Source organism: Microtus oregoni, unplaced genomic scaffold (genome assembly GCF_018167655.1).
Source record: "Microtus oregoni isolate MIOR12 unplaced genomic scaffold, Mior012 000000F_ref0000247, whole genome shotgun sequence".
Taxonomy (NCBI): Eukaryota; Metazoa; Chordata; class Mammalia; order Rodentia; family Cricetidae; genus Microtus; species Microtus oregoni.
In genome coordinates, this window is record NW_024543059.1 from 66291854 (window position 1) to 66316766 (window position 24913).

At 37.6% G+C, this 24913-nt stretch overlaps 1 protein-coding gene across 1 annotated transcript in view; it reads right to left on the reverse strand.

The window, feature by feature from the left end:
- Stpg2 (sperm tail PG-rich repeat containing 2) overlaps positions 1–24913 on the reverse strand; it is a 355873-nt gene that overhangs the window by 130015 nt on the left and 200945 nt on the right. Inside the window, exon 12 of the mRNA XM_041659514.1 lies at positions 17030–17148. Within this exon, the coding sequence (XP_041515448.1) occupies positions 17030–17148 (119 nt within the window). The remainder of the gene's footprint in view (positions 1–17029; positions 17149–24913) is intronic.

Here is a 24913-nt window from a genome sequence, read left to right on the forward strand (position 1 = left end):
CATCTGAGGGCGCAGCAGATCTCTCAGCCTCTACTTACACAGCACATTGACTATAGGAGTCATGTGGCAAGCATCAGATCTCTTCTTCATTTCATGTCCCCATTGAATGTGCAGGGTGCAAAACAAATAGTCTTATCTGAAACAGCATCCTCGGTCAGCATCTGTCACATCAGGAAGTTAAAATTTCTCAGGGTCTGCAAAGTGTAGACCTTCTATTTGTACAGCCTGTGTCTACACTGGCTGCTCATGCTAGACAGTCTGAAATTAATGAAATTATTTTTACCTTACTCAAGTTATGAGAATCAATTGATGGTTTCTAAAATGCAAGTGTTACAAAACGTCTCATAATAAGTTTTAAACTGGGTAATTATAGCATTTTTCTGTTCCTTACTTCTATAATAGGGACCTGTTGTTTCCATACTCCCAGAAAAAAAGATCCTGGTGTCTCATTCTTTTTCCATTAATCTACACTGCTCTCATTCCGTCTCTATAGGTTCAGAATGGGGCAACAGCTATCCTTGTAACATCTAGTATCCAGAGCTGAGCAAGAAATTTCTCAGAATTGACCCCACTGGTCCCACAATCCTTGGGGTACAAGGAAACTCTTCCCTCTGTGACTCTTATATCTGGTTATGATCCCCCTGTCTTCAGAGTCTTCTCTCTGGAACATGAATATATTTCCCTGGGGGCTGCATAAGTAGAACAGTCCCCATTAGACAAGCAACTGCTCCTAAAGCTGAAACGTGGAGTCGGCATTCTGGCGACCCAATACCCTGGCAAAACTTCTGAAATTTCTCAGGAACTTTGTCAAGCAAAATCCCCAGCCTCACTACTTGAGCCCTCTAGTGTCGTGGCCTGTGCCACTGAGGACACTGAAGGTCACATGCATGGCAAATGTTTTGGTATTGTGTGTCATACATTATTGACTAAATATACGTCTGAAACATGTGACTTATAATGCTTTGTTGAAGACACACTCATAGAATCATATACGGTAGTACAGTCTGGAGAACAAGGGAGCAGAAGTGGAAGACTGACATTCATTGGCTCTGACATAATCACTAATCTTTTATTTATCTTTATTGAAAAAGTTTCTCTTTGAAAGCTCATTACTTCAAGCTTCAGCTTGAAGTCATTATAATAGCAATGGGGTTATACATTATAAAAGATCTATATGAAAGAAAGTCTACATGTTCAGGAGCCAAATTTAATAGATAACAAATTAGATCTATTCCCAACGTGGAGAACCTCTCATTACAAATAATCGTTCTGTAAAGCACACTTTTACTATTGTTCTACTCTGTTCCTTACAACTCAAATAGAAAAACATATTGTCTTCGACGGGATTCCTATTGCTGCGATGAAACAGCAAAACCAAAAACAACATGGGGAGGAAAGAGATTGACTTCTACATCCACTGTTCATCACTGAAGGAAGTCAGGACAGGAACTCAAACAGGGAAGGAAACTGGAGGCAGGAGCTGATGCAGAAACCATTGCTGGTGCTGTTTACGCAATATGGTTTGCTTAGCTTACTTCCTTATAGGGCCCTGGACACCAGTTCAGGGACAGCATCATCCACAATGCTCTGGGCACTCCCCCATCAATCACTAATAAAGAAAATGGTTTACAGCCAGATCTAACGGAGGCGTTTTCTCAATTAGGGTTCCTTCCTTTAAAGTAACTCCAGCTTGGGTCAAGTTGGCATAAACTAGACAGTAAAAGTATCTACTATAACAATTCAAAAACCCTTCTTGAAAAAAAACAAACCAGTAAGTTATTGGTAACATTTTCAGATTAGTAATAAAATTTCAACTTTTAGTATTCATATTAAATTTTTTAATATATATATATGAACAGATATTGCATCATTGTGATTTCTTTGTTATTAATTTCCTATTTATTTTACATATTAACCCATTTCCTCTCTCTTCTCACCTCCCATTTCCTCCCCACCTCTCTTCTACCTCCACCTATCCACTCCTCCTTGGCTCCATTCAAAAAGGGTGAGGCCTCCCATGGACATCAACAAAGCATGGTATATCAAGTTGAGGAAGGGCCAAGCTCCTCTTCCCTCTATCAAGGCTTGGCAAGGCATCCCACAATAGGGAATAAGTTCCAAAGAGCCAGCTCATGGACTAGGGACAGATCCTGGCCCCATTGCTAGGAGCCCCACAAACAGACCGAGCTACACAACTGTCATACACATGCAGAGGGTCTAGGTAACCATTGTGATTTCTTACAATGATTTTCGTAATAAACCACATATGAATAATACTGTTAAATTAGAAATTATAAACATAAGTATATAATTAAAATCAAATATATAGCAGTAGCTCCTGAAAGGTTTCATAATCTTCAGGCAATTACTAGGATAGAATCAAGAATAGTTAGTCATGATTTGGACATTTGTGAATTTGACAAATAAATTGATTTAAATAATCTAACCAAATGATCCAGGTGGTGCATTTCTTCAATTAGATCTTTGAAACTAAACTCTAAAAACTGCAACCAAAAAGGCATGTGAGTAAAAAGATAAGTTTTAGGGTCCAAAGCATTCTTTTGCAGTATATGGAGAGCTCAAATTATACTATTTTCTCTTAGTCTGATAAATTTACTCTTGACCTTACCTATTATTACATAAGAAACGACTGCTGAGAATCGCAGTTAACACAGCTATGAAACTTTAATACCATCTTCCCTTTTTACAAGTGGTGTGATTTTCTATCATTACTGAGATTGCTTGGATTAAGACATGAGAGCAGAGACGTAGTAACACATTGCATAGCCATGTGGTGGATACTGGACACAGGGTAGCTTCAAAGGAGGAAAAGAAGTTTCCCAACAGGTCCCATGTCATGTCATCAATTAGGGACCTGTCACACTAATGACAAAGGAAATGCAAGGAGCAGTGACAATGGGAGCATTCATCTTCGTCTTCCCTGGCAACGCTGCACCTGTTTCCCACTGCACTCTGTCTTCTGCTGGCTCCCACCTACCTGACTTTTGTTCTCGTGACAGTGGATGTGAGCATGAGAATGCAGCCTATCCATCATTCTTTCTCCCTGAAAGGCACCTTGACTGCGGTTAATGGCTGTAATAAGACCAAACAATAGACTCTACCCTGCCGCTTAGGTTCAGATTTCCTAAAAGTGGATCCAATTGTCACAAAAAAAATCAAAAGATTGCATCAGAAAAGTAAATCATATTTTGTACCATCCATCCCAAATATTTTGTTCTGCTACCTCATGTCATAAACATGAACTATACTTTGAAGAGAGATGTGAATGAAAACTGATGGGACCAATTTTCTCATGTGAATTACACAAGCAACAATGATAAACAGTAAGCTCATAATATCCTTAAGAGCTTCATATACAAGCTTTATGATTTCAGATGAAGTTTTATGTAACCAAGTCTTCCTATCAGAAAAGCATCTATACATCGGACACTCCCCTTCTGTTCTTTACAAAAATGAATTTATAATATAAGATGTATACATAGAAAAACATTATTAAAAGAAACATAATTTTATGCCATATGAAGAACAGCTTCAATAAACAATTTTTGTTAAGCATTTCTCAAGAATGTTTTGTTGTTTTGTAAAATGTCTTACTCCATTGTCTAGGCTAACCTAGAGCTCACTGCAGAGGAGTCCAAACTGACTTTGAAATTGTGACCATTCTCTTACTTCAGACACCTGATTGATAAGATTAGAGGCATGAGCAACCATGCCTAGCTAACAGTTATTTTTGATACCTTTCAGATGGCACAGGCTTTCATATGAATTCAGCTGTGTAATGCTAAATCCTTGTTTTGTCACTACATGGACTTAAACTGTATCTCAGGGTCTATATCTTTAAGAGCATCTTCTGATACCTTCCACCTCTTAGGGTTGTTGCTAGCAACAGCTAGACTAGTGGTTAGGTAGAAAAACCTAAATAACAGTTTTATAATATTACTGTCTTCCTAGAAACTAAAATTGGGAAATCAGTTTCTTTGTAGTATTAAATAAAAAAAGCTGGGCATGGTATAATCCCAGAACTCAGGAGGCAGATATACTTTAACATCTGAAGAAAACACAAACTAGTGATGTTTTCCAAAAATTAGTGCATTAGAGTCATTTGTTTTATATAAGAAAGCTTGTCGGGAGAAACCCACAATGCAACCTGAAAGGCTTACTGACAACTGCCAAGCAGTCTCCCTGGGGCAGAAAACAGCAAAACAAGCAGGAAACACCTTGTCAGTGTTAAGGAAACAGGTAGTTGGGATGGAGGGAGCATAAGAGCCCGAACAGTCTGGGAGTTAGAACAGGGGAGAAGGTACAGGCCAGAACAACTCAGGGCTTGGGTGGGGACTTTGATCTGTTGCAGACTTCTTTGGGTTAATCAGGAACCAGACATCCTTTGATGATAGTAGCTGGCAGTAGGAGTTAGATAAGGGAAGTAATACCTTTCCTGACCACCAGGAACCCACTTCATGAGGTCCCTGAGGAATGCTGGACTCTGGTTTCTGTTTACCCAATACCAGTGCTTCTTCTGTTTACTTGATAAGAAGCCAGCATGGGTTGCGCCCAGATGAACTGCCATTTTGGGAGCCTACTTAGGACCTAACAGTTTCAGCACTCTGAACGACAGTCTTCAGTTTTCCAGGCACTGAAAATAATCTCGCCATGTCTTCCAGCAATCTATCTGCTCAAATAAATTGTACCTGGACACATGTGAAGATCTATGACAACTTTATTCATAATTACACAAAATAACAAAGAGAGATCTCTTTCAATGGTGAGTAACCACGAAACATCTATACAAGGGAATTTAGTCAAGGAAGGAAATGTTCATTGAGCTACGAAACGATCTGGGAAATCTACACGCCTGGAAAGTAAAAGAAGCCAGCCTAGAAAAGCAACTTACTGCATTTTTAAGTATTTGATATTCTCAAGAAAGAAAAACTAGGAAGACAGGCAAAAAATCAGCAATTTTAACATGAGTCTTGTTGATCCCCAAACAAGGCAGGTCTTTCCATCCCCCAGTAACTTCGACAATATCATTCTTTGGGGATTAATTGTTATAATCATAAAAGTTCTTGGTTAAGGTTACTGCTAGACACAAAAATCAATACATAAATTTCGTGGAAAAATCCATAAAATAATAACTTTATTTACAAAATGTAAAAAACAATGAGTACAGTGCTTTACCCAAAAATTATTGCTTCTTTTGTTCTCAATCCTTCATGCTGTATTAAGAGTCTTTTGATTCTTCCTGTCAGTTTGACATTTTGTCCCATCTCCCATGACCCTGAAGGCTAATTAGAAGCTATTTAGACACAAGTAGGGCTTATCAACCTGATCTTGGATGATATGGCTCACACATTTTATTAGCAAAACCTCACTTTGTGAACGGGGTGACTTTGGTTTTTTGGTTTGTTTGTTTCAGGACTGACTCCTTAGAGAAAAATCCCTCATCCTCCTGATAGAGGTCAGAATCTAAGAGTCCTGCTTTATGACAGTGAAGAAAAGGACTGGTATCCCCTGCCGTGAGGAGACATCATTTTCTTGGTCTCCATTTTTTATATGTTTCCTTTTTATATTACTAATAGCTAAAGTCATTGTTTGACAAAGGATGATTATATATCACTGATGTTTAATTCACTTTTTTGAGTAATTCTGCATATGAGTACATATGCACATACATGTGGGCCACTTGACAGCCTTGGGTATCAGCCTCATATATGACATCTGACAAAAGGGTCTCTCAGTGGCCTGGAGTTCCCAGTCATTAAGACTCTTCTTTCTCTATTACATGAAATATATCAGAGTGGTGTAATAAATATATTCATATTTGGTGTTAGCAACTGACATTTAATTTTTTTCTCTAAATGGTTTTTGACTAATTTTCCAAATATACATTTCCTCTCAAGTAGCATATTTAATACTTTAATATTTTCTGTAATTTTATATCCAGAATAAAGAAAATCAGTAAAGCATATGCATGTAATATTATGGTTTTTATATACTGTACTGACAACAATTCTTCAACATGACACAAGGCCATGATAATTAAGTTTTTATATATATCAGAATCAGTTATCATGAAATTAGTGTTTTGCAAGACATAAAATGGACTATTACAAGATTGTAGGGTTGCTGACACAGGAGGTACTTAAAGTTGGCCAATTTCAGCCCTAAGGGCAACATTTTCAACCTATTTGAGCAAGTCAGAATGAGTAACAACATAAAAAGAGTTGGTAGGCAGCCTTATCTATTCAAAAGCCAAAGACCATCACTGATCAGTAATAATTACATAAATTAATAGAAAAATTCAACTTCAGGATCCAATGTTCTTAACCACTGTTTCAAAAACAGCCTCCTACGACAGAGCCAGCAAGCAGAGCAGCAGCTTAAGGGAAGGCGGCAAGTGCATGTGCTCATACTTGGTTAAACAGCCCTAGCTGGGTATGGGTTATAGCACTTCCTATAGATGACTGTGGGTTTATGATTTCATGGATAGATCTTTTTTCCAACTCATTCCAGACTTTAAAATAAATAAGGAAAGATGGGATGAAAGTAAAAAGAAAATAAGTCAAAAAACAAAATACTTGAGACTTGAAAAAAGTATGTGTAGAAGAACGTATTATTTTAAGATACTTGCTTGCTTTTCTTGTTATTGAAATAAAACTGTTGAAAATTAACCTGGCCAAAATTCCAACTGTCCCAGGAATAAACAAGTCATATCAGTGCCAATGAAACCATACTACACCAAGTACAAATATGAATGTCTAATTAGAATGTAAAGAGTTACTTAAAAGCAAGTGGTTAAGCACACCTGTCATGAGGGGTTCCATCATTGGAACTGATCACAATCAGGAGAAAGAAGATTAAAAGGGTGATACTTCCTAGAAAATTTTTGGTTTGATTATCAAAAATCCAAAAAGTCTCCTTTTAAACTTTAGGGGAGAAGAAAATAACTGAACATTCATTTTTAAAAAAAAAGAAAAGAAAATTGCTTTCCTCACTACATGTATTAACACTGGCCAACCTCTAACAAAGATTCTAATCCATATAACTCATCTTACAAGAAGATTGTTGTCTGGTTAATCAAAGTTTAAGAGGCTATGAAAGTGAAAAAAAATGAATGACAAAAAACAGACATAAAAATTCATTACTATGCAAGACTACGGATTGCTTTTCTTCCTTAGCTGCTTGCATAGCACCTTATAAAATGTGAGAGCTAGTCGTCCTGGATGACACTCCCAGATCAGTTCTAATTTGGATTCCCCTAGGCCCCTGTCCAGCGTGTCTGATTTCAGTAACATGGACTTACCAAGGGCAATGGCAATAACGTATATGGTTTGGGAAATCTATTGGATTCTTCTGACCAACAACACAAAGGGACATGTTTCATGTCTAACCCAGAGGTTTGTGTGAGTTATTCTATGACTCCTTGGGAAGTATTATCACCCCTTGTGCTATAACTCAATGGAAACTATCATGTATACACACATACACACACATATTATTTATGTATTTAAGTAATATTATAAAATAATAATTCCCTTTGATATTTTCAAATATTCTTAAGTACCTTAAGTAGTATTCATCTCTCCTTTTTCCTTTTTTTCTCTATTACTGTCCCTTCCCCAACTCTCAATTAACACCTGATATAGGAAGTCCTTCTATATGTGTTGCTTTTATTGGTTAATAAATAAAGAATCTGCACTGGCCTGTAGTAGGATAGAATAGAGCTAGGTAGGGAAAACTAAACTGAATGCTGGGAGAAAAAAGTTGGAGTCAGGATGTTACAAGGGAGAGGTGGCCCCTTGTTTGTCCCAGCAGCCCAGCTAGCTTACATCTGAAATAACCACACAGAAACTGTATTGACTAAAACATTGCTGGGCCCATTAGCACTAGTTTCTTATTGGTTAATTCTTATATCTTAATTTAACCCATTTCTATTAATTTGTATATCGCCACATGACTGTGGTTTACCAGCAAGATTCTAACCAGTGTCCATCTCAGGCAGAAGATCCATGGCATCTTTTTCTCTGCTCTTCTTCCCAGCATTCAGTTCTGTCTTCTTCACCCACCTAAGTTCTGCCCTATAGGGCCAAAAGCAGTTTCTTTATTCATTAACCAATGAAAGCAACACATGAACAGAAGAATCTCCTATACCATCAGGAGATGCTATGGAGCCACCAGAGGAGAAAGACACGAGTGACCAGCCAGAACCTTCCCAGCAGGCCACAAGTCTTGTGGTAAAATATAAAATAATAGAAATGTGTGAATTTAAGAGTGTACTAGAAATATGAAAAAGCTAATAGATGAAGCAGTGATATAATTAATACAGTTTCTGTGTGACTATTTCGGTTTTGGGCAAGCAGGAACAAACAAGCAGCCTCCTACAACAAATACCCTGTTTGTTTTATTTCCCCTGTTTTTCTCATTCCCCCTTTCACAGCATCTGTGTCCTATTTTCCCCTTCTCTAGAGCCACTTCCATCATTTCCCTTTATGATCCCTTTCATCTTTCCAGCTTCCACAGTGACTTCATATTGCACACCTGAATCTAACGATTTGGAGCTGGGATTCACAAAGAAGAGAGGACATGTATCACGTGTCTTTCCAGGCCTGTGTCTGAGTTAACACATTCAGTTTATCTTTCTACTTCCATCCATTTATTTACAAATGTCTGATTTCATTTTTCTTTACAGATATATAGAACTCCATTGTGTACATGTACCATATTTTCATTTATCAATAGAATAACAATCACAACAATAATCAGCCTAGAAAGATATCACCATTGATAAATTACTAGCATTTTTATCTTGTAACTAATAGTCATTAGTAACTAATAGTTGTCTCACAGAACTTAAAACCTCGTCAACAGGATCAAATTCATGCCTTGGTGTGGAAGAATACTCTATATTCTGTCAATTATATTTTAAATAAATGCTGATTGGCCAGTAGGTGGGACAACCAGACAGGAAGTAGAGGTGGGTCAGTGAAAACAGGAGAATTCTGGGAAGGAGGAAGCCTATTCCTCTGCTGTTGTGAGCCCGCCACAGAAGAAGCAAGAAGTGGCTGCCTCACTGAATAAGGTACCAAGCCACATGATTAGCACAGACAAGAATAATGGGCTAATATAAGTTAAAAGAGTTAATAAGAAGCCTGAGCTAATGGGTCAATCAGTTTATAGTTAATGTAGACCTCTGTGTGATTTCTTTGGGACTTAATGATTGCAGGAACTGGGAAGAATAGAAAACCCAGTCAACAATGTCTGATACTACAAACCTAAAAGACTAATTGTGGCTGGAGAGAGGGAACATAGAGAAAAATCTACTATTACCTTTTTCCTAAACCAAGACAATTTCTAAATCTTTTACACATGCTCTTTCTTCTACCCACAGCAATATAGATCTCACCCCTCATCAAAGAAGCTTATTCTTATAGTAGTTGAAGACCAAACTACAAAACAATTTCTACACATAACATTCATGAAACATCATAAAAGAAGGGAAAGAAAGGTGTAAGAGCCAGATGACCAGAAAACTTGCTTTGAGATATTATCTTCTAGACATGGCAGAAAGGTTCACCCATGAAATAATGACAGCTTCAGTGGAAATACCAAAGTGATTGGGGGAAATTTCTCAAGGTTTCACATTCAAAGGAGGAGCTGTAATCGATCAATCAGTGATTGCTGAGAGATGGAAAATCAATATTCTGAAGAACCCACAAGTTATCCAGTCACAAGTAGTCAACAATAAACATACCTATATATATGAACTCAGTTGCTTGTGTGTGTGTATCTATGATATATACCTGAAAATAACAATGAAAGAAGAGGTTATGACTTCATGAAAATAATCAAAACACATAATCAATCAATATTCTAAATTAAAAATTTCATCATTAGGATCCAGTTGATCGATCTCTCTTCAAATACAAGAACTACTAATATCTGAGATCAGCTTCAACAAAAACACCACTTCCCAAGGTAGAGGCATAGTGATTAAAAGAGTTAGCAAAGAATACAAAGAAGCGAGTAAAAATAATAAAACAGAAGCATAGGATGGTACCCGGAGGGACTTCCACTGAATACTGAAATTGCCCACATTTAATTTCCATTTGATTAAAGTACTCCAACACCAAAAGGTAGGAGTATAATTTTAAAAAACTGTATTAACATGATACAAGGGAATTAACACACCAATTGAAGGTTGCAGGCTACATTCTTAGTTAAACATTTTGTTGTTAGAACAAGACAAGTAATGCTCACACTCTAGACCAAAACATTCAGTAGGCAAACCACTTCCTGGGTGCTTTCCATTCTTATCTACTTAAGGGAGTAGGAATTTAGTTGAATCCTTAGACTTTTGTTTAGGATAAAAACATATCTACTTCTCTGTTCCTTGAAATACAGGTCTGGATATTAGCCACACCTGTTGACAATAATCTTGAGAGAGAAGAACTCATTGGTCTAAATCAGGTGGGATCTTTGTTTGAGGTAGAAATAGACAATAACCTTGAAGAAACAGAAGTTAAGTTCCACCTCTCTGATCTTTGATCAGGGTGGATATAGGCTCACATTTTTGTGCTTCCGCATACTAAAATGACTAACCTGAAACTTCTCAACACAACACAGATTATAGCCCACTCTGTACTGAGCCAGAATTCCCACAATGACAGACTTGTGTTTTCTAAACAGAAAGTAATCTTCCCAAAATTCAGAAAATTGGAAAGTTGAAGGTCTAATCTAACCAAGATGATATCAGCACAAATGAAGAACTAAAGGAAGGCCAGAGTCCGTGGAGAGACAGACACATTCTTTTTATAATGACAAGTGATAGGAAGCACACAAGAACCCTTGTTAAGCAACAGGTGAGGATTTTATGCTTGAAAGTACAAATCCTAAATGTAACCAGTCACCTGCGGAGACCTGCGGCATGATCTTGTGGCGTGCCCATCTGTCTGTCTCTCCTCATGGGACTTGCTGCCCCACTGAGGTCTCTCACCCACCACAGGGCTCCCTGCCTGGGACCCTCTGCCCATTGTCTGCCTGCACTTTGGGGGACTTGCAGCATAGTCTCATGGCCCTCTGCCCACTGCTGTCACTCGGGGACCCGCAGCAGTTTACTTTTATCATTACACTAAAAGCAAAACTACAAGACACATTTCCAAGGGCTGTGGAATACTCACCTACAAACCTTAAAGAAGATTTCACATTTAATAACAAGTTTGTCAGATTTTAAAATAAATATGTTAATAAACCATTTCTGTGCAGATTAATATATATATTCGGGGAAAATTTCTTAGAACTATCCTTTATCCAATATTAAAATTATATGTATACAGGTGTGTGTGTTTCATTATTCTTTATTTGCAATTTAGCAGAAAATTATAGTCATATTTTAAATACTTAAAAATTAAATTTGATTTAGTTTGATTCATGTTATTATAATTTTCAGTATTTTCTAATACCTCATAACAATCTCATATCTAGTAACAAAAGAAATCTTTAATATCTATAGTTCAGAGAAGAGAAAACCAGTATTTTAACCCTCTGCACTTTTATACACCTACAGGTCTGGTACTCACCCATTCATTTTATTTTAAGGACAGAGGAAAGTAGCAGTTTGCCAAGAATTTTATATATTTTGGTGTCTCTATGAGTTTGTATACATCGTTTCATTTTTTAAATTTTTTAATTTATTTTTTAAAACAATCTTTTCTCACTTTACATAACAATCTCAGTTCCCTCTTCCTCCTCTCCTCCCACTCTTCCCCTCACCTTCTATCCACTCTACCCCCCAAACCACTCCTTAGAGAAGGTAGGGCTTCCCACTGGGGAGTCAACAAAGTCTGGCACATCACTTTGAGGCAAGACCAAGGCCCTCCCCCATATCTAGGCTGAGCAAGGTATCCATCTAAAGAGAATGGGTTTCAAAAAGTCAGAACAAGCACTAGGGATAAATCCTGGTGTCAATGCCAATAGCCCCACAGTCTGCCCCAGCTGTACAATTGTCACCCACTTTCAGAGGGTCTAGTTTAGCCTTATGCTGGTTCCTTCACTGTCTGGCTGGAGTTCAACTATGTTCATACCAGCATTATTTGTATATGCTGGAACCTGGAAATAACCTAGATGCCCTTCAACTGAAGAATGGATAAAAAAAATGTGGTACGTTTACACAACGGAGTACTACTCATGGGGGAAAAAAAATGACATCTTGAAATTTGCATGCAAATGGATGGAACTAGAAAAAAACATCCTGAGTGAGGTAACCCAGACCCAGAAAGATGAACATGGTTTGTACTCACCCATAAATGGATACTAGCTGTGAAGCAAAGGATAAAGAGTCTATAGTCCATGACCCTAGAGAAGCTAAGTAACAAGGTGAATCCTAAGACAAGCATATATAGATCCCCCTGCAAAGGAGAAATAAACAAGATCTGACAAAATTGGAGTTTGGGGGTGATAGGAGAAGGGATGATGAAAGGGGAAGAGAAGGAGAGAAGGGGAGGGGGAGGAAAACTTGAAGGAAAGAAATAGTCAAGATGGGGGAAGAAAGGAGATGGGGAGCAAGGAAAGAGATATTTTGATTGAGTGAGCCTTTATGGGGCTTGCAAGAAACCTGGCACTAGAGAAATTCCCAAAAATCCACAAGAATGACCTCAGCCAAGACCCGAAGCAATAGTGGAGAGGGTACATAAACTAACCTTGCCCTGTAGTCAGACTGTTGACTATCTTAAATGTCACCATAGAACCTTCATCCAGCTACTGATAAAAACAGAGACCCACATCAGAGCACTGGTCTGAGCTCCCAAAGTCCAGCTGAGGAGTGAGAATATGAGCAAAGAGGTCCAGACCATGATGGGGACACCCACTGAGACAGTTTGCCTGGGCTAAAAGGAGCTCAACAACTCCAGTCATTTCATTTTTCTATATCATGCTTTTTGACTTCTCTAAAAAGAAAAGTTTTGTAACATTTTCATATTTTATAGTAAATACTGTCAATAGTTATTGATTCCTTTTGACCAACATCCTTACTCCATATACCTCTGAACTCTTAATCTATTCCCAATACCATAAATATCTTATTATAATTAAAATATTTATTTGTTCTCCTTACCAAATTGCTATAGACTTTAAAGAACATATTTTTGTTTCAGATATTCAGCACTTAGATCAAACTGAGTCACTACTCATAAGGTAGAAAAAGAACTGACATAGCTATGAGCCAAAAGTAATAGTAATAATGGCAACTCCTGGGGCTGCCGATAGTCTACTCTTACACTAAATACCTTTATGGATAATATCATAAATATCATGCATATTTGTGATAGTCTTTATCCTTGTTGCAGATAATTAAGTTTATTATGATTTATTATCAGTTTTCTTAGTTTAATAAGACTGTCCATTCCATACATGTAGCTTTAAATATTTCCTCTTTAAGCAATGAAACTTATTTTTATAATGTAATGTATACTAACATACATATGTTAAACAAAGAAAATGAAACCAGTTTCCTTAAAGTAGATGTCTAGATTGTGTATTGAATGTCTCCTTACTTCTTGAAAGTAAGTCTTTGGAACAAATGCAGGCTCTCAAGTTCTCTAAAAAAAATTAATTTCCACACCTGTAATCATAAAAAATCTTTTCCCACTGTCATATCATATTTTGAAATCTGAACATCCCCAGGTAGAAAATTATGAAGTGAAATATTTGGTAGCTGATTCTGTCCTGAGACATAACCCCTAGTAAAAAATAAATTAGAAAATAAATAAATACATAAATAAATAAGAAAATAATTAAGACATTCTTATGAGATACCACTGAATAAATATTATCATTACTAATGTTCCAAAAAGAGAGGGTAGCAATGGGCTTTGGAAACCTATATAATTAAATAATAGCAGAAATTACTCAAACCATAGAAAAATACAGACATATAGTTCCAGTTACAAAAAGTACAAAAGTACAAAAGGTCTTAGTTACATTCAGACAAAAGGTCATCCTGGAGGTATTTTATACCCAGAATCTTAAAATCCAAGGCAAAGAGAAAAGCATCAAGTCATACTTAAAGAAATCTTAAAAAAAAAACTAAGCAACTACACCAGACGAGGAAAGAGAATGATATACTCTAGGAATGAAGGAATTGGGATAAAGGAAGGTTGGATAAGGGAGCACGGAAGCACAATTTTTAGTTAAGGGAGCCACCTTAAAGTTGGCAAGAGACTTGAACCTAGAGTGGCTCCCAGGAGCCCAAGGCAATGTCCCCAGTTAGTTCCTTGGACAGCCGAGGATAGGGAACCTGAAATGACCCTATCCTATAGCAATACTGACGAATATCTTGCATATCACCATAGAACCTTCATCTGGTGATGGATGGAGATAGAGACAGAGACCACACTGGAGCACTGGACTGAGCTCCCAAGGTCCCAATGAGGAGCAGAAGGAAGGAGAACACGAGCAAGGAAGTCAGGACCACAAGGGGTGCACCCACCCACTGAGAGAGTGGGGCTGATCTATTGGGAGCTCACCAAGGCCAGCTGGACTGTGACTGAAAAAGCATGGGATAAAACTGGACTCTCTGAACATGGCGAACAATGAGGGCTGATGAGAAGCCAAGGATGATGGCACGGGGTTTTGATCCTACTTCATGTTCTGGCTTTGTGGGAGCCTAGCCAGTTTGGATGTTCACCTTCCTAGATATGGACGGAGGGGGGAGGACCTTGAACTTTCCACAGGGCAGGGAACCCTGACTGCTCTTTGGACTGGAGAGGGAGGGGAGAGGAGTGGCGGGAGGGGGGGAAGGGTGGGAGGAGGGGGAGGGAAATGGGAGGCTGGGAGGAGGCAGAAACTTTTTTTTCCCTTTTTTTCAATAAAAAATAAATAAATAAATAGAAACTAAGCAATTACACCAGACGAGGAAAGAGTATGATATACTCTAGGAATGAAGGAAATGAAATAGTGAACTTATCATTCAGAAATAGAGAAATAAATCAAGACCAGAAGAACCAAACCACTACAACAGGAGTCTTACACACACACACACACACACACACACACACACACACAGACTGCAACTCAAAGGAACCCTAAATTGGCAAGAAAGGGGAAAATAATTAACATCATTAAAAAATAGAAAGCACAAAAGTCACCGTTACCATGGGGATTAAAAGAAGAATGGAACCAGAACTTCCAGTGTACAATACTTAGCTGATGTGGGAGTGTCATATATCAATCTGTTGATTTCATTGGTTAAGCAATAAAGAAACTGCTTGGCCCTCATAGGTTAAAACATAGGTGGGTGGAGTAAACAGAACAGAAGGCTGGGAGAAAGAAGCTGAGTCAGGGAGTTGCCATGATTCTCCCACTCCAGGCAGACACAGGTTATCATTCCTGGTAAGCCAGCTCTTGGGCTACATAGATTATTAGAAATGGGCTAGTCCAGGTGCGAGAGTTAGCCAAGAAAAGGCTAGATATAATGGGCCAAGCGGTGTTTAAAAGAATACAGTTTCCGTGTAATTATTTCGGGGCATAAGCTAAGCTAGCCATGTGGGCGGCCGGGTGCCAGGGACGCAGCCCCGCCGCTCCTATTTCAACACTTAGCCACAAATGAAAAATAGCAGAGGAAGAAAAAAGCAAAAGACATCTAGAAAAAGGCTTTAAAATTACAAGAAAAAGAACTTACCTGTCCAATAATAACCTTAAATGCTTTCATTTAAAGATTTATGTGACTGAACATAGATACAAGCCGAAATGATATGCTACCTACAAGAACACCACTTTCCTTAGGACACCCGAAGGAGCACATTTGACACGTGCCATGAAGTGGGAAGGCAAAGTCGACTACAGGAGCCAGGGCATTTATTCCACGGAAAGTACACTGTCAGTACAGCACAAGAAGACTCTATAGCAAAAGCACAAATAACTAATACCAATGCTTATGGGTAGTCATGGAGTGGGCCTGGTCTAGCTGTCTTGAGAGGCATGTCTAAAGGTTTTTATGTTAAAGTCCATAGTTTCTAGGGCACTAAGTGCCTTTCAGTTCCTGAGAAATCATTCCCTTTAGCAGTGAATCATTCTGGTCACCCTGTGATCCTCTGTGTTCCTTAGAAGCCAGTGAAGTTTGACAGGACCCATTGCTCTTAGACATTAACTTTGTGTGCCCTTGTATAACTTGTAAATATCATTGAATCCTGGCAACTAAGATTGTATTGATTCTGATAATCACCATTGTATTTTGTGTCTGATAGGGGTGTAAAAAGTCTCAGTGCTTACAATAAACTTGTCTCAGTCTCAGTCTTGCTGAGACCCCTCTGTTATGGCCTGGCTAAGATTCACTTCTCGGTCATACCAGGTAAACTTAGATTGGTAAGTAAGCCCTGGTGCTTATAAGTGCTCATCCAAAAATCCCATAAAATTGGCAGATGGTGGTGGCACATGCCTTTAATCCCAGCACTCAGGAGGCATAGGAAGGAGGATCTCTGTGAGTTTGAGGCCGGCCTGGTCTACAGGACTGTTTCACAGAGAACCCCTGTCTTGAAAAAGAAACCCATAAAATACACTCAAAAGAATTATGAAGCTCTACTACAAGCACAATTGCCACAAACGTTTATGCAGATTTAAGTCGTACATTCAAAAGGTCTTAGCTTAGAAGACCTTCATTCATTATGAAACCAAATTATATATATATATATATATATATATATAAATTAAGTATATAAATAAACTTAAAGCAGATAGAAAAGTATCTAAGAAGTTTGTAAATTTACAGGAAAGCATGGATATTTATACATCAATTCTATAGAGGAAAAATATAAAATTAATACAATATTAAAGTTATAATTCTGCAATGGTTTTTCTTAAGTTGTCAAAATACAACTTCAAAAATATCTTATACAATTAAAAAAAAATCTGACTAGTCAGTGCTCTCGGTACACACATAGGAAGAACTTACTGTGCACAAGTTCTGTAATTCATATAAACATTCTATTCATGCTAGAGCTAAGAGAAAGAGCTGACAAACCTCGTATGTCGTTGGACCAGGAAAAGACTCTTGGGGAAAATGTCCAAAACGCTTTGGTCCTTTGCAAAATGAGATTATGGCAGAAGACTTCATTAAAACAGGACTGTATGTTGCAGGTCCTAAGAGAAAAGAACATAAATTTAAAGTAGGCTTATACTTACTGACTTTAGTCAATTCACTCCTAGGTTTGTATTCATAAACTACAAAATTAGAAGCAACCATTCTTATGCAAGTTCTCTAAAGAGTTGAGGACGTTGAACCATGATAAGTATAAAATAATCATGTCTATTTGTTCAGTTGTTAAATGTAGTATGAAAACAATTTCCAAAAAGAAGACAAAACTGTAATTCCTGAAGAGACACAGCATATAAAATATACTTAATTCATTTATTTCCCAAATATTCATTCAGTAAGGGAGTAGTGGCAGCTGCACTGAGAGGAATGAAGATTTGAAGAGGCAGACAGAAGACACATGATGTAAGAGCATTCTGGGAAATACGTATGTGTGTGTATGTGTGTGTATAAATACAGTACAGCTCAAAGATAGAGTTTTAAAGGAACAATGTAGTACAGATTATAGAGTAGAAATCACATGATACTAAACAGATATTATTGTCCATAACTTAATGTATCCCAACTTGCATGCTATAACACCCCTGAGTTATAATAAACTGACCAGAAGCTATTTTGCACATAAAGCTGAGTACAGGAAATTGAATACTGCACTTAAACAGAGGAAGACTCCATCCTTTACTTGTTTAGACTCTGATAGTTTTACTCATTGCCTTTTATTGAAAGAAAGAAATGGGGAGGAAGGGCAGGAGGAAGGAAAGAAAGAAGGAAGGAGGAAGGGAGGGAGAGAGGGAGGGAGGGAGGGAGGGAGGGAGGGAGGGAGGGAGGGAAGGAGGGAGGGAGGGAGGAAAGAAGGAAGGAAGGAGTCCTACTTCCATAGATTGTAAGTAGCTCTGAAGAGTTTTACATAGATCAGTCAAAAAGGCTCAGTAGATAAAGGAACTTGGCAACAACCTTGATAGCCTGCGTTGGATCCTTGAAACCCATGTGGTAGAATGCTGTGGGATGATCTTTCTGTACACTGTGAATATGTGTTGCTCTCATTGGTTGATAAATAAATCTACTTTGGACTATGACAAGGAAGGATAAAAGCAGGTGGTAAATCCAAACAGAGATACAGGAGAAGAAGGGCAGGGTCTGGGAGGAGGCAAGACATGTAAAAGAATGTAGTAACAAGCCACAAACCACATGGCAAAGCATAGATTAAAAAAAATTATATGTAAGAGCTAACTAATTATAAGCCTGATAACAATAATATAAAGACCAAACATTAATAAGTAATATTAAACCTTTGACTATTTATTCGGGAACTGGCAGGTGGAAGAGAAACATCGATTATAGTACAAGGAGAGAACCAACTCCTACAAGTTGTTCTCTGATCTCCAGTGATCTACACATGAGTATAAACACACACACACACACTCAGTAACTTTCTAAAACAACTAAACTCATTTAAGAAATGTTACCATAAAGGAGACGCATGAGAAATTTGTAGTTTAAGAAGTAAAGTCTGACAGTACATTATAGGAAGAGACAACTTGAAGACAGTCCATTTCAGGAACACCAATAAGACACGAATACTTGCAAGGTACAGAAGAGAAACTCAGTATTCTCTAAGAAATACAAAGAATATTAAGTATGGAGAGTGACTGGATAAAGACAAAAATCTAAAGTGATTCAACTGGGGGAAGAAATGGCCCTAGGTGGGTTGGGCTAGAGACTTGACCCTAGGTGGCTGGACTGGAGAGATGGCCCCAGGTGACTGGGCTGGAGAGGTGTCCCTAGGTGGCTGGGCTGGAGAGGTGTCCCTAGGTGGCTGGGCTGGAGAGGTGGCCCTAGGTGACTGGGCTGGAGAGGTGGCTCTATGTGGCTGGGCTGGAGAAGCCTTAATAGTTTACAGCACTTGGAGATTTTATATAGGATGAAGGTTGGGTTTCCAGAATTCAGGTAAGGTGGCTTGCCTCCAGCTCTAAAGTATCTAAAGCTCTCATGAGTTTGCTAAGAATAAGTTATCTAATATTTGAAAGAATGTACAAGTAATAAAAATCCTAAAGACAACTATAACTTCAAAAGCTCAATAGGAAGTTGATATAGAGACAAAGAATTCAGTTAATCACATAGAAGCAATGGTGGAAGCTGCTCCCAGGGATAGTGCTCCCAGGGTAGGAGAAAGCAATACAAGGGACTAAAAGTTAAAACAGTAGACGAAAGGGGAGTGCAGAAAAGGAGGAAGAGAACCTAGTGAACAGATGAGCAGACTGGGTCTAGATTACACAACTTGATAGTGTAAATACAGACAGGTTAATTCGCTCCACTCCTAGTCAAACCAGTGCTCACGAGGTCTGTCTGGTGCCAGATCCTGTGTTCCAAGAAAGAGCTCTATGAAATTAAACACTTCAAAAAGACTGACTTTATGAAGATTTCCTACTCATGTATATGTGGAAGATTTCAAAGCTGTAGTAATGACTGAAATGGAAACAGGAGAATTCAGGAGACCCTCCAGAAATATAAAAATAATTTGGGGCATAGAACATCACCAATGAATGTAAACAGTGAACTAGCAGAGTAAATACAAAGATAGTGATGGAGTATAAATCTAATGCTTCTGGGTCCCCAGCCAACACTCATGCAAAGCTATACACGTATGAGCATGCATTCCTTCTGCATTTAAATCCAATGGGTTTTTAGAACTAATACATTCATATGAATCATTTTAACACTTTCTTCATTGTAGAGAGCATTTCAAAATTTGGAGAAGATGGCCTCCAGGCTCTAGTTCAAACAATCCATATCAACTTGACAGCTATCCAAAGTTAAAGCATCATTGCAAGAAGCGAATAAGTAGTGACCACCTTGGCATGTAAACTTTTCATATATCTTCTCACTGTGAAATAACAGCATACATGACAGTAGAATGATATAATTTGTATGCATTTAGACTGTAGCAGAATAACACACAATATTTAAACAAAATATTGTAAGAGACAGACTTTCATATACAAACTAAGCTATGCATAGGAAAAAATGCTTGTATTGCTGTGATAACCAGAAAAAAAAACTGTCACTGGAAACTGGCTGCATAATTCCAGTTAGTTAATTGACAATTGAAACTTAGCTGATGCAGATATACAAAGGTTAATGTAGCAGGTAAGTCTATTATCCAAACACTATTGCATGGCTATGTTTTAGTTTCAATTATGAAGAAACATAATCTATCCTCTGCACTTACAATTATACTGCAGCAATTGATAAATGTGTTCACTTGCTGTTAAACAGATTCTTTATATATTCTGCATATATACATCATATATGTGTCATATATAAAGAGAGAACAAGAAGAAATTTTTCAAGTATAATTTAGTAGATTTATTTGTTTGTTGGAATTCCTTTGAGGAGCATTAAGTAAAGAAAAACACCTCACCACTCATCTTCCTGCATTTTAGCACTTGGTCTGTTTCAAGCTTGGAATATTAAAAAGATTTATCACACCTAATCTTAAAATATATTTCCAATTATATATATTGCTATTTATATGATACAGGTCAAAGACTTGCATCGCTATACCAGGTCTGATTCACAGCTGGACTGTGCAGAATCCGTCTCCTATTTATATACAAAATGTCACGTTTTAATCACAAGTTTTGAAAGAAGAAAACTTCTCATCCAACATCTATGAAAAGTCTGCCTGAATCATGACTAGTATATAATAGGAAATTCCATAGCAGGTGATTCTTATAATTACATATTTTCTAACCCTCTGCCAATTCAGTCTCTATGAAATGTCACCCAATGCCACAGGGCAAAAATAGGAGGTAACAGAAACATTGAGTAATCTAAAATAAAATCTGTGCTTACAGCCCTTCAGTGTGACCACTTTGTACATAAGTGTGGACTCTAAAATAGCCACTTCTATGAATAAATCTGGAAACCTCTGATTTTAAAATGACTGACTTCACGCTAAGTCAGTATTTATAAATCATGAAATTATTCTTACAAATCATGAACTCTATGTCATTAAACATGATAAAAACTCACTTAAAAGTAAATATTCCATATGTAGGCACCGTTTCAGGAATTTTTAAAAAGTGAGGGAATAGCACATTTTAGAAGCATGGTTTTAAAATATCAAGTAGAAGGTTCATATTATATACAACTTATTTCTCACTGTGATTTTATTTGGCTTTACAAATGATGGAGTATCAAAGAAAAGATGAGTCCTCAAAGCACACCATGATATTAGAGACATGTTGAGATTTATTGTTTCCTACTATAGCTAAGATTCAATTTGATCCAATGGCACTTCAGACAATGACCACAGTGTTTCAGCTTATGAAACAGCTTGCAGATAATAAGGGAACATGCAGTCTAAAACTATTTAAATGTTAAGAAAAATTCTCATGGCTGTGTTTACTATTTCATTAGCTTCACTGTCCAAAATCAAAATACTATGGAAAACTTGTTCTGTTGGTTTGGGATCTTAGCTTTACAATGGATGAATGGGTGAGTCACGTCTCCTGCACAACACTGTTACATATTCAAAGGCAGAAAGCATAAGGATCATGATTCTCTAATTGATATTTTAGGGTATTACCACAGAATATCAAGGAATATCTGGCAAAGGAGACCTTAAGAAATGGAATATAATAGTACACTCCAAACCAAATAGATTAAAGGATTAGTCTATCTAAACCATGTTCCTGTTAAACATTTGTTCTTCATATTGATCAAGCAAAGGGGCTGTTGCAGCTATAACATATAAATACATGACCATATGGATTTATCTTGACTATCAGTAAGCAATGGGTGTTTATATGTATGCCTTCACAGTATATATTTATCAAAATGTGCATCTATCAGCCCTGTCAAATGAATTTTTAAACCGCTTCTAAAACAATGGTATTTTTAGTCTCTGGAAATACAGTTACTTAGTAAATAAATTTCACTAGACTTTAAAGATGTATGCATCACAACACAGTATTTCGATATGAATTATAGGGACCTAGTGGTAGGGAAGCCACTTTTCATTTAAAACTATGTGGCAGTCTACAAATATGCAACTCATGAATTGCTTTCATCAATAACTAAAACGACAGAATAGCCTTTGTATTTTGCATCTATTTTTTTTTCATTAATTGAGATGTAGGTGTTCATGCTTATAGTCAAAAGAATCATGAGTTTGAGGCTTGTCTGGCCTGTATACAGAGGTCTCATCTCAAAGATAAATAAGTAAACAGTTAATTGGCAAATATCCAGTATCTCAGAAAGCTTTATGCTTCTTTTTGGCCAAAATATATGTGTGGTATATGTAGATTTAATTAGGAATAAGACCTTTCCTTCATGGAACAGAGCCCTGTGCATACCATGATCTCCTGAGCATGCTCTACTGGCATAAGGAGCTACGGTCCATTGTTACAGTAACGGCTGGAACCTACATCTAGGTTGGACCGGCCCTGTCTCCTCCCTATTAAGTTAGTGGTCCTACAAGTGGCACTACCATAAGAATTCTGTTAGTATTCTTCCAAGACTTCTCAAGTACTACAGGTTCAAGTCAACCAACACCAATGGCAGCAGGAGTTTTTATATTATATTATCTTTCAAATAGTTAAGTGCTGTGGGAACTCCTTCAACCAATAGCCTTTAAGATACCAGCCCACTTTGGGGTCTCATGTACTATAAATGCAGACGAAACATGTACATGCGGGCCTCTTGGCTGCTGGATTCGGTTCCAGTTCCCAGCACACGTAAAGAACTGCAGACTGATACTCTTCCTGTGAACTTATCCCCAGATAAATAAATCTTCATTATACTCCATTGTGGGCTATTGTGGAACTCTTTAGTACACCAACAGTTAAGGGCTTTCTTATGCATCATACCTATAATTTACAGGCCTATTCGTTACAGACCATTTCATACAGACCTGGCACATAGCTTAAAATATTGGCCATTGAAAACAAAGATATTCATCTCTAGCATTCTGCATTTTAGCCTAATCCTTCTCAAAATGTAGTTTGCAAACCATAAGCATCAGAATCACCCAACTGCGTCTTGGTGGTTTTTATTTTGTGGGTGTTTTGAGACGTCTTACTCTGAGCCCAGTCTAGTCTTAGCCTGGAGATGCTGATGCTTTAGCTCCTGGAATTCTGGGGTCAAAGGTGTCAGCTAACACAAAGCTGTGACCAAAGGCAGGGTTTGTGGATCCATCCACACCACTAAAATAAGTTGTATCCTCTGCAAGGCAGATCATAAAAACAGAATTTCACTTAAACCCTTTATTTTAGACAACAATTTAGAATTTTTCCTGTCCAAAATATATTTAAGTAACAAAAATTTTTCCCCTCAAATATAAAAAGAAATTGTGATTTTAAGAACGTAGCCTCTGAAAACCCAGCTGAGCATTTAATTGCTTTTAGATAGCTGAGCTGCACCTACCCAAGGCAGAGACTCACTAGCCTCAGGACAAACCAGGATCAGCAAGGGAAAGTTCCTTTGACCCATGCATAGCATTCTAAAGTGTTTTACTTTTTTCTTAGTGACTGGTACAGAAACAGCTTTGAAATCATTTTCCTATTTCAAATGCTATAATCATATTCATATTGCAAGCACTTTAAGAACAATGGGGTCTCGAAGAAGGAAGTCACTGATAGAGACTGGTATTTTAGAAACAGGAATGTAACCTGCCCTTGCTTTTAACAGTATTGATGAAGTCACCGGCAACACCTTGAACAAAACTTGTAAATTTATTTTAGTCATTCATGTTTTAACCTTTTAAGAAGTCATCCATCCATTATTTTACCTTTATATTCTCCAGAATAAATCTTAAACCTGACTTCAAGTTCAAACTTTCTCCATACTCACCGTGTGACCTTGCTAAGTCCTCTAAACTTCCTAAGCTGTGGTTTCTTCCTCTGTGAAAGAGGTTAGAATGGCCCAGAGAAGTCATGCACCCTTCAGGATGCTATACTATGGGTGTGAGCACATGGCTACACTGATGCAGTCCTTAGAGCATCCCTGAGGGAAACAAAAGCGGACATCATTTAGAGTCTACAGAAACCAAATTCCAAGACCACCGTGTGTCTTGCCTCTTCTTGTTACTTCACAGTGACTTCAGAACTGCTAGAATCTCCCGCAATCACCGGAGGAATGTCAAATGAAGAAATGGAAAGCACCCCGCTCCCCCAAGCGAAGCATGTGCCTCACAGGTGGGTCTAGGGGATGATTATCACTAGCTAAAATAAAGCTGGTAAATTCATTGATTTTTGCCCCTGGGTGTACTTTTCATTTTACACAAATACTTTAAAAGCATAAACACACTTAAAGAGAACAAAAATGTTCTAGTTTTAAAACCTTTCAAACTGCCACAATGCCGGATGCCAAGGCTGCCACATACAGCTTCTTTCTAATTCCATTCTATTGACAATGAGAAAAAAAACATGAAAACTAAGTGTTTCTTCTCCCTGAACCCAAGTCCTTGCTCTATTTTATGGGAAAGACTGCCTCTCTGTGGTAGAATCCAATTGTGTCCTGTTATCTGAAGGACAATGTTATATCTCACTCCTTTTTAACTTCAAAAACAACCCGTATAATGCTCAAAAGCACAAAGATTTAAATACAGTATTTTGACCAGAATCATATCTTTGACTTCATGTTTAAAAATGTCTGAACCTTAAGAAGCAAGCCTTTCTCACCTAAGCAAGTATGCACAAGCAAAAATGAAAATAGCATTTCTATAAGTAACAGATAGCAAGTGTAATAGACTTGCTCAAATGGAATGGTCACATTAGCTGTCGCTTTTGAAAATAGAAGTCATTATTC